At 45.2% G+C, this 14,229-nt stretch overlaps 1 protein-coding gene across 1 annotated transcript in view; it reads right to left on the bottom strand.

Annotated features, from left to right (window-relative positions):
- Positions 1-14,229, bottom strand: part of chl1b (cell adhesion molecule L1-like b) — a 75,408-nt gene that overhangs the window by 27,794 nt on the left and 33,385 nt on the right. Inside the window, 8 exon segments of the mRNA XM_060068851.1 lie at positions 517-698; positions 1,041-1,152; positions 1,285-1,317; positions 1,571-1,741; positions 2,033-2,155; positions 3,279-3,469; positions 5,672-5,780; positions 7,048-7,151. Coding sequence (XP_059924834.1) covers positions 517-698; positions 1,041-1,152; positions 1,285-1,317; positions 1,571-1,741; positions 2,033-2,155; positions 3,279-3,469; positions 5,672-5,780; positions 7,048-7,147 — 1,021 coding nt within the window. The 5' untranslated portion in view covers positions 7,148-7,151.

The following is a 14,229-nucleotide window of genomic DNA, read 5'->3' as shown; positions in this document are numbered from 1 at the left end:
CTCCTTTTGATGAACATAACAAAGTGCACATCAATCTGGGAAATGACTGATGATCATACATTGTGTTAAATGAAAAAATCTTTAGAACAAATATTTTTAAGCATATATATTTGAGTGTATATATAATATATATATATATATATATATATATATTTATATATAAGTGCATATATATATATATATATATATATATATATAAATAAGAGAAATCTGAAAATCAACTAAAGCAGAATGTTACTGAAAGAAACCATTTCTTTAAATATATCTGTTCTAAAAGATTTCTTACACAATGTATGATCAGTCATTTCACAGTATAACAGTATAATAGCCAACACCAATACAAAAGCAAAAAAGAACAATTGACGTGTCAAAAAAATCAGACATGTTTTCCAACAAGACAGCCGACAACTCAAAAAAATGACATTATTTCCACGACCAGAATTTGAGAAAAGTCCTGGTATACAGTACGCTGTTCCACGGTAGCTACCTATGAAACAGTCCATAGTGCCCGCTTACCTTCCACTGTGACTGTGAAGAAGTGCTGAGCGACCCCATGGGAATTGCTGGCCTTGCACATGTACTTCCCGTTGTCTCCTTCATCAACGCTGGGAACCACCAGCAGTTTCCCATGATGCTCCACTCTGGCCTTGTCCGGAAGCTTGTGACCCAGTTTTTCCCACTTGATTATGGGGGTTGGGCTGAAGAAACGGGTAATAGAAGAAGTGGTTCATGGAACAGTGATAGTCTAGTCTAGCGGTTAGGACGTTTGACGCTGTCTTTTTCGATGAAAGTGCAGATATCAAAATCAGTTATCACAATAATGGTGGTAATAGTGTTTTGATGATCAATCTATGAATAAAGTTACTGATTAAGAATCTATTTCTAGATACATTCTTCATAAGTGTGTAATACTGGTGTATTATACACTGCTGTAAAACACATACAAATAACGATTGACTGATAGTATGCATTGTTTTTGCAAGGAATACAAATGGAAGGTTTCTATTCATTATTTTTTGTAATCTGAAGTTATGACTCACAATCCCTCAGCAATGCACTCCAACTCTAGGTCCTCTCCTTTGACTAGCTGTTTCTCTGATCTGACATCAGGGGGCGTCAGTAGACTGGGTTTCCTCTCCAGGATCGCGTTGGCTTTGAGAGAGAGAGACATATTATCATTATTTGTTAAATGTAGAGGGATTTTGTAATCTATTGACTGATTTGTATTAAGATACACATATAGGCACGTATGAAATGATATGGGTATTCGGTTTTTCAACTTACCAGCATCAGAACTTGTGTCACTTTTAGATTTTTCTAAAATGGAGGCGGATGACAAAAGGCGGGAAAAGAAAAAAAGAAAGAACACATGCAAAACAATAACAATGAATGATAATAATAAATGAAGACATATCGTAATAAGATAAAAAGACACATCAAACAATGACATAATCCTAAATGTAATATCCCCAACACGTGTTGAGTGAAATAATGATGATTTGGGCATGCCTAAACAAGCCAGGCCATCCTTCAAGAAAACCGTGTGGCCCTTTGTGTTGATCCAACTCACTGGTGTTGACCACCACGGACATGGCGGTCTTCTGGACGATCGTGCGAATCCTGGGGAAGGAGGCGAAGCAGCAGTAGTCCCTCCGGCTGTCCTTCTCCTCGGCGTGGGAGAAGTACAGGTCTCCATTCAGGCCGATGGACACCCTCGCATCCTGCTCGATGGGCTCCAGCCCTGGGTTGACGCAGAGGCAGGGGGAGGCATTCAAAGACACTCAGATCTTACAGTTTCCTAAGGCAGGATACTATTCATCCCAGGGCAGACTGAAGGGGATAATTGATCGATTCATCATGTGTGCAAATAGTCATTCAAGTCAGCATTGATTCATTTGAGAACTGCATGAAAATGAATGGCTTCACAGGCACACCAAGAAAGAATGCATATTCTCCTTATATAAACCATTATTATTGATTCATATGTTTAAGATTAAAACTGAGTTGTTTTTTTCTTGCTATGTGTACTTACTTATCGTCATCCAGTAGATCTGCAATGGAGGAATCCCTTTGGGTGGATTGCACTCCAGAATGAAAGCCTCACCCTCCTCAACAATGATGGGATCCATCTTCTCTTTAGGAAACTTTGGAACATCTAAAAGAAGGAAATAAAACGCCGAAGTTACTTGCAGTTCTCATAGTTTCCACAGGGTGGCAGTCATTTCATTCACAAGCTCTGAGCTGAGCAGGACTCAAGGGCCGTTAGATGAATGCAATTAAATTGTATACAGTGTTTTTTTTTTCTATAGTTTGTGGCATGACAGGGGTTGAGAGAGTAGCATATATATAATATATATATATATATAGCACTTTGGATGTAAATGGAGAACTCAGTGAAGAGGGTGTACGGTATATATAGCCATATATATATATAATATATATATATATGGCTATATATAGCTTTGAGAATATATATATAGTATATGCTACACGTGAACCTCCTAAGATGACGCAATTTGATTGGTGCACTATCTCGGGTTATTGGGCATTAGCCATGATTGAGATCTCAAACTCGGGATGTTGTTTGACTATCGTCTCGTCGCGCTAATAAAAACAAATAATCGCTAATTAAAACTAATAAATCCCGGCAAAAAGTGTTATTTTTGGAGTGTTCACGTGTAGTATATACTTAAACAATTATTCACTTTGCCTTTGGCGAATAATTGGTAAATAGAGGGAGAGAGAGGTGGCGAGAGGGAGAGGGAGAGAGAGGGGGGAGAGGGGGAGAGAGAGAGAGAGAGAGAGAGAGAGAGAGAGAGAGAGAGAGAGAGAGAGAGACAGAGAGAAAGAGAGAGAGAGAGAGAGAGAGAGAGAGAGAAAGAGAGAGAGAGAGAGAGAGAGAGAGAGAGAGAGAGAGAGAGAGAGAGAGAGAGAGAGAGAGAGTGGTAGAGAGAGTTGGAGGGAGAGAGAGTGAGAGGTAGAGAGAGGAGAGAGAGAGAGAGGGGGAGAGAGAGAGAGAGAGAGAGAGAGAGAAGAGAGGACGGAGATAAAGAGAGGGAGTGGGAAGGGGGCGAGACCCACGAGAGGTTCAATGACTTTCTGCCATCGCTGATACAATAGAAGGCTCACCACTCGGCCGTACAGTCATTACACTGGCTTTCACCGGCCTTCAAAGTAACAAAAGGGCCTTGAACTGTAACAAAAGCACCTCAGACGTGGGTATATGTGTGCGTGTGAGCGTATTCGTGTGAGGGGCTTGGGGGGAAGGTATTGCTTACTCGGCACAATGAAGTCCATGTCCTCTGAGATGGCGGTCCCCAGGTTGTTGGAGGCGTAACAGCGGTAGGTTCCCTGGAATTCTGAGAGGTTCCCGTTTTTGGGGATCACAAACGTCCCCGAATGGTCCTCTTTCTCCAACCGAGGGTCCATGAGGGGGTCGAATTCCTGGCCGTTCTTTGTCCATCGGAATCTAGGAAAAAGAGAGAAAATGAAAGGGGAACGCAATGTAAGTGGCCCTGTAGCGGTGTTGAAAAGACGCCCTTAGGAACCATGTCTCCCACAAGGTCGGGACAGGTTTCAACTCAGGATTGCACTTCCTTTATCACAGTGGAACCCGAACACCCACAGCACACTGTAAATGCCCAGAAGCATTTGTCGGTGGTGATGCCGATGTTGGGGGTGATGGTGATGGTGGTGGTAGTGGTGATGGGGTAGTAGTGATGGAGGTGGTGGTGGTGGTGGTGATGGGGTAGTAGTGATGGAGGTGGTGGTGGTGGTGGTGATGGGGTAGTAGTGATGGAGGTGGTGGTGGTGGTGATGGGGTAGTAGTGATGGAGGTGGTGGTGGTGGTGGTGATGGGGTAGCAGTGATGGAGGTGGTGGGGGTAGTAGTGATGGAGGTGGTGGTGGTGGTGATGGGGTAGTAGTGATGGAGGTGGTGGTGGTGGTGGTGGTGATGAGGTAGTAGTGATGGAGGTGGTGGTGGTGGTGGTGATAGGGTAGTAGTGATGGAGGTGGTGGTGGTGGTGATGGGGTAGTAGTGATGGAGGTGGTGGTGGTGGTGATGGGGTAGTAGCGATGGAGGTGGTGGTGGTGGTGGTGATGGGGTAGTAGTGATGGAGGTGGTGGTAGTGGTGATGGGGTAGTAGTGATGGAGGTGGTGGTGGTGGTGGTGGGGTAGTAGTGATGGAGGTGGTGGTGGTGGTGGTGGTGATGGGGTAGTAGTGATGGAGGTGGTGGTGGTGGTGGTGATGGGGTAGTAGTGATGGAGGTGGTGGTGGTGGTGGTGATGGGGTAGTAGTGATGGAGGTGGTGGTGGTGGTGGTGGTGATGGGGTAGTAGTGATGGAGGTGGTGGTGGTGGTGATGGGGTAGTAGCGATGGAGGTGGTGGTGGTGGTGATGGGGTAGTAGTGATGGAGGTGGTGGTGGTGGAGGTGGTGGTGGTGGTGGTGATGGGGTAGTAGTGATGGAGGTGGTGGTGGTGGTGATGGGGTAGTAGCGATGGAGGTGGTGGTGGTGGTGGTGATGGGGTAGTAGTGATGGAGGTGGTGGTGGTGGTGATGGGGTAGTAGTGATGGAGGTGGTGGTGGTAGTGGTGATGGGGTAGTAGTGATGGAGGTGGTGGTGGTGGTGGTGATGGGGTAGTAGTGATGGAGGTGGTGGTGGTGGTGATGGGGTAGTAGTGATGGAGGTGGTGGTGGTGGTGGTGATGGGGTAGTAGTGATGGAGGTGGTGGTGGTGGTGATGGGGTAGTAGTGATGGAGGTGGTGGTGGTGGTGATGGGGTAGTAGTGATGGAGGTGGTGGTGGTGGTGGTGGTGATGGGGTAGTAGTGATGGAGGTGGTGGTGGTGGTGGTGGTGATGGGGTAGTAGTGATGGAGGTGGTGGTGGTGGTGGTGATGGGGTAGTAGTGATGGAGGTGGTGGTGGTGGTGGTGGTGATGGGGTAGTAGTGATGGAGGTGGTGGTGGTGGTGATGGGGTAGTAGCGATGGAGGTGGTGGTGGTGGTGGTGGTGGTGATGGGGTAGTAGTGATGGAGGTGGTGGTGGTGGTGATGGGGTAGTAGCGATGGAGGTGGTGGTGGTGGTGGTGGTGATGGGGTAGTAGTGATGGAGGTGGTGGTGGTGGTGATGGGGTAGTAGTGATGGAGGTGGTGATGGTGGTGGTGGGGTGTTTGTGGTGGTAGTGGTGATGGGGTAGTATTGATGGTGGTGGTGGAGGTGATAGTGGTGGTAATGATTGTGTTGGTGGTGGTGGTGGTGGTGGTGGTGGTGGGAGTTATGTTCATGGTGATGGGTTGAGGGGGTGGGTGTGATTGTGCTGATGGGGGTGGTAGTGATGATGGTGGTGATGGTGTGGATGATGGTATTGCTTCCAGTGGTATTGGTGGGGTTGATGGTTGTGGTGGTGGTGGTGTTGTGGTGATGGTGGTGATGGTATTGCTACCAGTGTTGTTGGTGATGGTGCTGGTGATGGTGTGTGTGGTAGAGATGGTGGTGGAGATGGTGGAGGGGATGGTGATGATGGTGGGGTTGATGGTGGTTTAGGAGGGTAGTGGTATTTGTGGTAGTGATACTGGTGGTAGTGGTAACCCAGAAGCCTTTAGCATCTACAGGGAGAACCTCCAGCCATTGGCCCTGGGTGTTTGGGGGTGGGGGGGGTTCATACTCACTCTGGCTCTGGGTTCCCCTTGGCCTCGCAGGTAACTGCAAAGTTCTCGTCAGGCTGGAAGGCCACGATGGGACTGGCGGCCTGAGATGTGATGGTGGGCGGCTGCTCAACTGGAGATCACACGCAAGAACAGACCATGAACCAATGAGAACGCCACAGGTTGGACGCCAGGTTGGAATGAGGACCATGATGAAGTGAATCTACACATCAACATGCCATGCTGTCTTTTCCAAAATTGTTTTCATACATTATTTTTAAAAGGTCACCATATTTAAAGGTTTTATTGAATCATTAATCAATAATCCTGAATCTAATTAAGAAATAAATTTGAACAACATCATGAAGTATGATTTGTGTTATGAAGGGCTTGACTGAATGGCCCTCCTTATGTTTTGTTGTGGGAATGAGATGCGATAAATAAACGCAGTGCTAGTGATGACAAAAAAAGAGATCAAGCCATGTAATCCTAGAGGCGATGGTGTTATAAAGTACAAAACAATGAGACATGAGGTGATAATTTAACACTGGACGATGGGAAAGGCTGACTGCTGCTGTGGGCATTACCCAGCCAGGATATTAACACAGGGCCGGTGATGTTACTAAATGAATACCAGCTAGAGAACTTACTGTTGGCTTGCTCTAAAACTAAAGTAATCCACCGCAGCCGAAAAGGGGGGGGGGGGGGGGGGGGGACAAACACAAAACAACAACAACCATTTCAGCATAATACAATTTTCTGTCTGTCGTAAGCCCTTTTGTGCACACTAGTGTGTTGAGGGAACATTGAGATAAATGTTATAAAGGATATTGCTTCAATATTATTATTTTTTATTTTGGGAAAAACTCTTTTGAAGCCTTTTTTTATCAGGCCCTCAAGAGAGATTTCTTGAATTATTCAGAGGAAGTATATTTTTTCAACAGTTGTTTCCTTGGAAACCAGGACTCGTCCTTTTGTGTTAGAGGGGAGCTATCTCAAACACAATCCATTTTTTTAATCAGATAGCTGCTGTAAATATATAGAATTGTAAGCACTCTCCATAATGGAATCGATTGAATCACATATGCATGATGCTATCTATTTCCTTTACATTATTCAACTTCAGTCAATCTATAAGTAGTTAAGAGTCCCATAGCAGTTTTATACAATGCGCCCATTCATATCAACAATGTATTATTCTTTATGCACAACTCTGTTGAAACAGTATTTAAACTTATATTGGCATGAATACTTCACAACTTACATCAATCACGACAACAAGCCATGTACGCAGTTACGAGTAAGTAATAGTGTAACCTTTGCCCTTCTCTCCAGCACTCCCCATATCAAATAAAAAAGACAGATTTGGTTCCAGGACAGCCCGTCTGCAGCCAACTTACCCTCCAGGGGGATATCCATGGCAGCAGTGAGAGGAAAGGCCTGGGCAGAGATTAGCAGGCAGAGAAGTGCCACAGATCCTGGGTTCTTCTTCAGCGTCATGTCTCTGTGGTGTCCAGGAACAACCAGCAACGTCATGGAGAAATGGAAAAAACAGAAAACAAAACAAGGGTCAACGACGCCGCGAGCCGCTGCTGTTGTGTCCTCTCTCTCCTTCTCTAACTCCCTCAGTGCATGTCTTAGGGGGGACAACTTACTGAGGGGGATACCAGTTTGCAGAGGAGGCTCTTATGGATGCACTTGTCTGCTCAGCCAGGCATAACAATTGAGCCTGGCCCATGATTTTAAAATATCTATCGATATTATAAAATATATTGTATGGGCTTTCTGTGCCGTTATGGGCAGCGGGGTTGAAACAGAGACATGCAGCTTTGCTGCACATATGATGCATGTGCTATGTTGATCCACCCCACTAGTATGTTGATCCACCCCACTAGCAGGTTGAGACATTAAACTAGCAGGTTGAGCCATCACACTAGCAGGTTGAGAAATTAAACAAGCAGGTTGATCCATCACACATCACACTAGCAGGTTAAGACATTAAAATAACAGGTGTATCCATCACACTAGAAGGTTGATCCAAACTAGCAGGTTGAGACATTAAACTAGCAGATTGTTCCACCACACTTGCAGGTTGAGCAACTGATCGACTACATATTTAGTGTAGTTGTTTTTCTGTAACCAGGAGAGACACCGTTAAAGCTGCTTGCAATGTTATTGTGTCAGCAGGAATTTGCAGCAGAATAGGAAGAATATGAAGGTTAAAACACCCCAAGGCTTTCCCCCATGGGCCTCATAAAATATATTTGGGTTTTCTCAACACCAACAATGTCTGCTAAATTCTGCTCCGTCTCATGTCTGCCTGAATGTGTCTGGGAAGGAACCTATTTACATGCAACCATGGAACAAATATGCCATTAGGAATAAATAAAGAAAGAAAGCCTGCATTATGGAGCAATGTATGTTAATATGTGGCAGGTGCCATGTGAGAAAAAAACAAAACAAACGCACTCCGAATCTCTATTGTTGTTCCTTTCTTTTCCTCAGGCTCCAATATGAATCATTTAATCTTAATCATTCATTTTTAATTACAGAGCGTCTGCTATATATGTGCCTCCGTAGATGTTTTTGAGAAACAAAACAACAATTTAAGTTGAATATTTAACAGTCAAAAAACAGTGTGCTAGTCGGCCTGGAAAGACTGGGATTAGAGGAGGAGGAGGAGGAGGAGGAGGTGGAGGAAGAGAGGATTGGGAGAGAAACATGCTTGGACTCAACAGTTGAGAAGAGAGTAACCTGTCTGCCGCACTCTGACAGGTGCAGGAGCACTGTTCCGTGCTTCATTTTCCACCTAACAAACCACCAGGGCAGACCGTTATGAGGCTAGGATAGACCCCAGAGGGGGGGAGGAGGTGGGGTGAAGATGTTGGTGGTTGGTGTGTGTGTGTGTGTGTGTGTGTGTGTGTGTGTGTGTGTGTGTGTGTGTGTGTGTGTGTGTGTGTGTGTGTGTGTGTGTGTGTGTGTGTGTGTGTGTGTGTGTGGGGGAGCTAGAGGGAACGGAGAGCCGTGTCTTTCTTTCTTTCTTTGAGCCTTTGTGAAGCACTATTTCCCACAATCCCCAGCGTTGGAATCTCTCTGAGGGTAGGAGTTCATATATTCTTTCCTTTACACTGGCTATGACCCAACTCATTAGGTCAGGCTAGCCTCATTAGCTAAACATATCCCGAGACTCACAAAAAACCATTGATAAAACAAAGCTCAACTTTTACGTAGGAAAGTGATAACTTATGAGCAATGAGTCTACAGGGTGCTTATGTACAGCAAAAATGTAGAGCAGATATAACAACCTCAAACTAGGGGTCTCATTTATAACCGTTGCGTACGCACAAAACGGGGCTGAAATTGGCGTACGTGACTTTCCACACCAAGGTTGTGATCTATAAAAAACCAACTTGACGGGAGAATGTGCGCAGCCCTAAGCAAACTCTGACCCATGCGTCTAATGGTTTGGAGGTAAAGGAGAATTGGCGACACAGGTGGTGTGGTTGTGAACTGAAGTCAGACGGAAGAATTGTAGAGTGAGAAGAACGATTATGTTTTATCATCGCCCTTCATAAATTTAATTTCAACCCGTATCATGCGTTAAATCTATGTAATCAAGATAATTTAAATCAACTGCGTTATTTCTCAGTTATAACTCCAGAAACATCTCCTTAGAATAGAAATAAAAATAAATCTTTATATTTAATCCCGTCATTCCATACTGTCCACTGACGGCGCGACTGCATGGAATAAAGCATCTGTCCAACATGTCTCAATAACATAATATTTTTATGTGACACTGTAAACACATAATCAAATGTCAATTAAATCCCAAGTGTGGAAAACCAAGCCACACTCCTCATCACAATCGTTGTCCGTTACTCTTGATGCTTTTTTATGACAAATCAGGCATTAAAAAGGGGTTATGTTCAAGAACAGAGTTTTGTGATTACAAACTGATTATTCAAGGTGTCCTCGGTCTGTCTTCTTACCGTAACCCTATAAATACAGCACTTCTGGCGGACCATGCAAATGGCAAGATTCGGAGGAAGAGGGTCTTTAGGGACCATAACGATTTATTGGTAGGCTACATAAAAATATGTACCTTTATGTCAGACCACTTCCTTTTTAATTCTGGGACTGTGCGCTCCGTGCCACTGCCAGAGTTCACTGCTGCAGCAACATGTTGCCACTCACTCTGCTTTTTGTTGTTGGCGATCCCAATCCCGTGACCGCCGAACAAAACTACTTTTCGGGCCTCCATCTCACCCACAAGTGTCTCCACTACAACCTCCGTGAAATTTCGCTTTTTTGCTTTTCTCAGTACTTCTGCCATTGTTTCCGACAGCATCTGAGTCTGTTTTATATGCAGATCACATTCATGAGTATCATTTGCATTGACCAATTATGGTAAAAAAGGGGCGTGTACAGGGCGGAACGTGAAGCTGATTCAGCTGCCCACACTTGTAGGCACTCTGTGATTTATAAAGCAAAGATTGCGTACGGTGTGCGTACGCAGGGTTTTATATATCGGAAAGAAATTTGGCGCACGCAAAACGTGGCTTTTGGGCGTACGTACACTATTAGTAACGATCCCACACACAGTTTTATAAATGAGACCCCAGGTCTTGACAGACAGGGTTTTCTTTCTAAAAGGGGGACCAATTAATGTAGAAAGCACAGTTGTACAACTTCTGGCACTGTAGCCTGTTTCCATCCAACAGCAAACCACAACCTAGATTTAACTACGACATGCCCCATCAGTTTTGCAATCCTCCCAGACAGGGCCTTCCCCTGATCTAAGGCTGGTCGCCGATCCTGTCCTTTTCCGGCTTAGCTTTGTATCAGCTAAACAGAATTCAACAGGAAACACTCACACGTCAACCCCTAATGCAAGCTAATTGAATAATTAGCAAGAGAAGAAAGGAATCAATTTGATTCTTGTTTCTCAGTACAGGATATGTATTCAGATGAAACATGCTCCTTGAACTCTTTGACCAGGCTTTGCACGGCATTAACTCAAGCTGTTGGGCTTTAATGTCTCATTCAGGGTTGAACTCATCTCACTTGTGATCCTGCACTCTCCCTCTGTCAGGGTATTGTGAGTTATTAATCCATACTTACTGTTTGGTCATTTAACGAATGCTTTTATCCAAAGCAACTTGCTGTGATTTAGTTGATACATTGAGTTAAAAGGCAAGTAGATCTGCAGATATTGGGGATTAAAATGATAACCTTTCGTCTGGGAGACACCCTTGCTTCTCTAGCCTACCCTGTTCCCATATACACCCCACTACTACAACCCTGTTGACTTCATTATTGCGGCCTAAAGTCTTATTATCTAGGAATCGACCAATAAATGAGTAGGATTTTCCCCAGTTACAGTCTCACATTAGACTTTCCCAAGCATTATGTTGCCGAAAACGGATTACAATCAAATGCTAACAACGCAGCACTAATTGGCTAGATTTACATTTTGGAAAGCTTTACAATCCCCACAAGCAAATATGTTCTCATTACCCTATTGTGTAGGCCGAGAGCCTTTCTACCCGAACACGAACACCACTTAGGTGGATTACAATTTGTTCAAACTGCTTGATCACTTGCCATCTAATTTGAATCCCTGTTCCTCCCCTTTGCCTTGTTAGGTACTTCTTGAAACCCAACAACTTAAACCGTCTGGTGGAAGGGGTGTATTCGCCCAGGGCTTGACTGCAGGGGACCACGCTGTCTAGCAGGGAAGTCAGGGAGGGGGTAGAGGGTCCGTTTGGCCCTATATAAGATCCGCACAAGAGGAAGCCTTTTGAGGCGAGCATGGTTTAAGACCCCAGGCAGGCTCTTAATCCCAGCCCCCCACCGGCAACCGGTCGCTATACAGCCTGAGACTTACGTGAGAAGACCAACATGAACTTTGACCTTGCTTAGCCAAGCGATAGAAGAGGAAAGAGGGAGGCCAGGGTGTAATAGGGGGTGGGTGGTTGGTGGCGACCCGGGGGGGGGTCCATGTAGGGGGAATTGGGCTCAGAAGTTAAAAGTGGGTCGTCTGGGAAATGCGGACGTTCTCAGATAGAGATATATGCACTTCACTGCAGGGAGTCAAATTAACTTCCTCTTGGCCCATTCATCCATCAACCGGACTGATAGTGGAAGCCATCGGAGACGTGAGATGTGTTCAGGATTGAGGCATGCTAATGGGAACCCCGTCCCCTCCATGATCCTGGGCAAGTTGCTTGCCTATGAATCTTCTTAATCCACAGGCAATCAGCATTCAGCCGGCTCATGCACAGATATTTTGAGATAGCACGTTTCCCGATCCCCATGAATCGGCAATCAGAAGACAGCATGCACAGAGCTGGGCATTTCAGTGAAACATCAACCTATGAGAATGTGAGGCGATGTCATTTAAATCTATTAATATACCTAAAAGAGAGAGAGAGAGTGAGAGAAAGAGAAGAGAGAGAGAGTGAGAGAGAGAGCAGTTGGCCTATAGGCTTTCCAGGCAAAAGAAAGTCAGTATAAACAAGTGGTAAAAAAAGACACTATTATTTAGAGATTACTACAGTAAGCTGTTTGGCTGGCACCATCGGCCTCTCTCACACACAAATGAGAGGGAGAATGAGTGATTTAGAAAGAGAATGAGAGAGAGAGCCAGCAAGACAGTGAGAGAGAGCGAGAGAGAGAGAGAGAGAGAGAGAGAGAGAGAGAGAGAGAGAGAGAGAGAGATGATGGTGCACACTGTAGTTTAATGTGTGAGCCTGTAATGGGATTAAGCAGATCCCTTGGTCTTGTCAGCCGGGATTAAAATATTCTCTTTGCTAAAGACCTGAGACAGGAAGCCAGACGCTTCTCCAGACTTCTCTTGCACACTACTCCCGAAACATGGCGCTTCCTGCTGGCTCACCAGGCTAGCATTAACACAACAGCGCCGCTAATTAGCTTCAACTGCTACGCGGCGTGGACACCCCGTAGGCTCCCAAACACACCTCTGAAATTGCTGCACGTTCATTTTTCATTTAGTTGGGGTCCTTTGTTTAGTCACAACAAAAAAGTCCTTCCCAATAGTAGTGGCTCATTTAAAGAAAACAAGTAAAAAATTTGAGGGAGAGCATCTTGGGTGTTTTATATATTTTTCCTTTATTTTTTGTGCGTTTTTAACACGCTGCCAAACTGGGAATAGAGATCGTTTTCTGACCTTTCTGGCAGCGGAAAGCACAATCAGTATTCTACAACAGACCTGGGAATTAAATTTCATCCATTATTAAAAAACATAAATTCGGCAGCAGCCAGTGCCAAAGAGGAACAAGGCACTGCATCTGATTAGGAGGCGGGAGCCACGCCAAACACCAACCTTGGCTAATTGAGATTAGGGCTCAATCTCTGTCCGACTCACTACGCATGACAGGTCAATTATAATGTCATTAATGTTTCACGAGGAAGGCGGGTGAAGTTAGACCCCTTGACTAGAGCTCCCCCCAGAAAAAAACACTACTCAGGACAAGAAATGAGGAAGTAAGGAGGAGGGGCGGGGGGCGTTGGGGGTGCTGGGTAGGGGTGTGTGTGGTGCATGCATAGGAGGGGACCATTGATCGATCGATAGGCGAGAGGAGGGGGTTATGAACTACAGAGGTTTGTGACCCAGCACTCCATGCAGCTGATTGAAGAACAACCGGCCTGACCCCATGTGTCCCCTAGCCGCCCACCACCTCCACCACCACCACAACCACTGCTCGGGATCACAGCGAGGAGGGAGAGACAGAGGGCGAGAGACAGAGAGAGAGAGAGAGAGAGAGAGAGAGAGAGAGAGAGAGAGAGAGAGAGAGAGAGAGAGTAGCATCCATCTTTAACGGCTTCTTCACCGGCCCTTGACCTTCAGCCGCCGTATGAGACACGATGATGAAAGCGTTGCAGTGAATCTTCTCACTTCTCCTCTTAAAAGAACCCTCCGCTTGGCATTTCGTCTAATGTCCGTCTCTGTCTCTAGGGGAATAAGAGCATAACTTCTCTTCTCCTATACCGTACATTCCCAGTGATTATTTTCCGAATGCATTCAATACAAACGATGAAAACCATACGTTGTTTCCATGATCTAAAGTTGGAGCCGTGGCTCTGTTCCTCCTGCTGCATTCGGTTTTGTCGACTCTGTGTGAATCTTTTTTGTGTCAGACATAAATCAAGACTTATACTTTTCGTAATCTTTCTCCCCAGCACCAACACCAACAGGATCACTTCCTGAGGGAGTAAATCACATTCTGAGCACTCTTCACCTTCCACCTGATTTGTGTATTCTTCACCTAATCCTTCAAACATGTGTGTTCACTAGTATGCACCAGTGCGTAGATGTTAGAGAAGGGTGTTCAAGTAAGCTATATGGTTTGTAAACCCTATGGTTTGTTTTTCTGTATCCACTGGTGTTTGGCAGGGAAAAGTATGAAGGTAATGAATAACATCGTCATAGTAAAGAAATCTCTTGGCCAACAAAAAGGAGTTGCTAGACCAGAAGGCAAGGCTTGGTCGTGTTATGTTATAGTGGAAGAAAAATGCGAACTGTGGCCTTGTCCTTTAACCATACCTGTATTGCTGAG

The sequence above is a fragment of the Gadus macrocephalus genome, chromosome 13, assembly GCF_031168955.1.
Source record: "Gadus macrocephalus chromosome 13, ASM3116895v1".
Classification (NCBI taxonomy): domain Eukaryota; kingdom Metazoa; phylum Chordata; class Actinopteri; order Gadiformes; family Gadidae; genus Gadus; species Gadus macrocephalus.
Note: the sequence above shows the minus strand (reverse complement) of the source record. Positions and strands in the feature narration are given on the sequence as shown.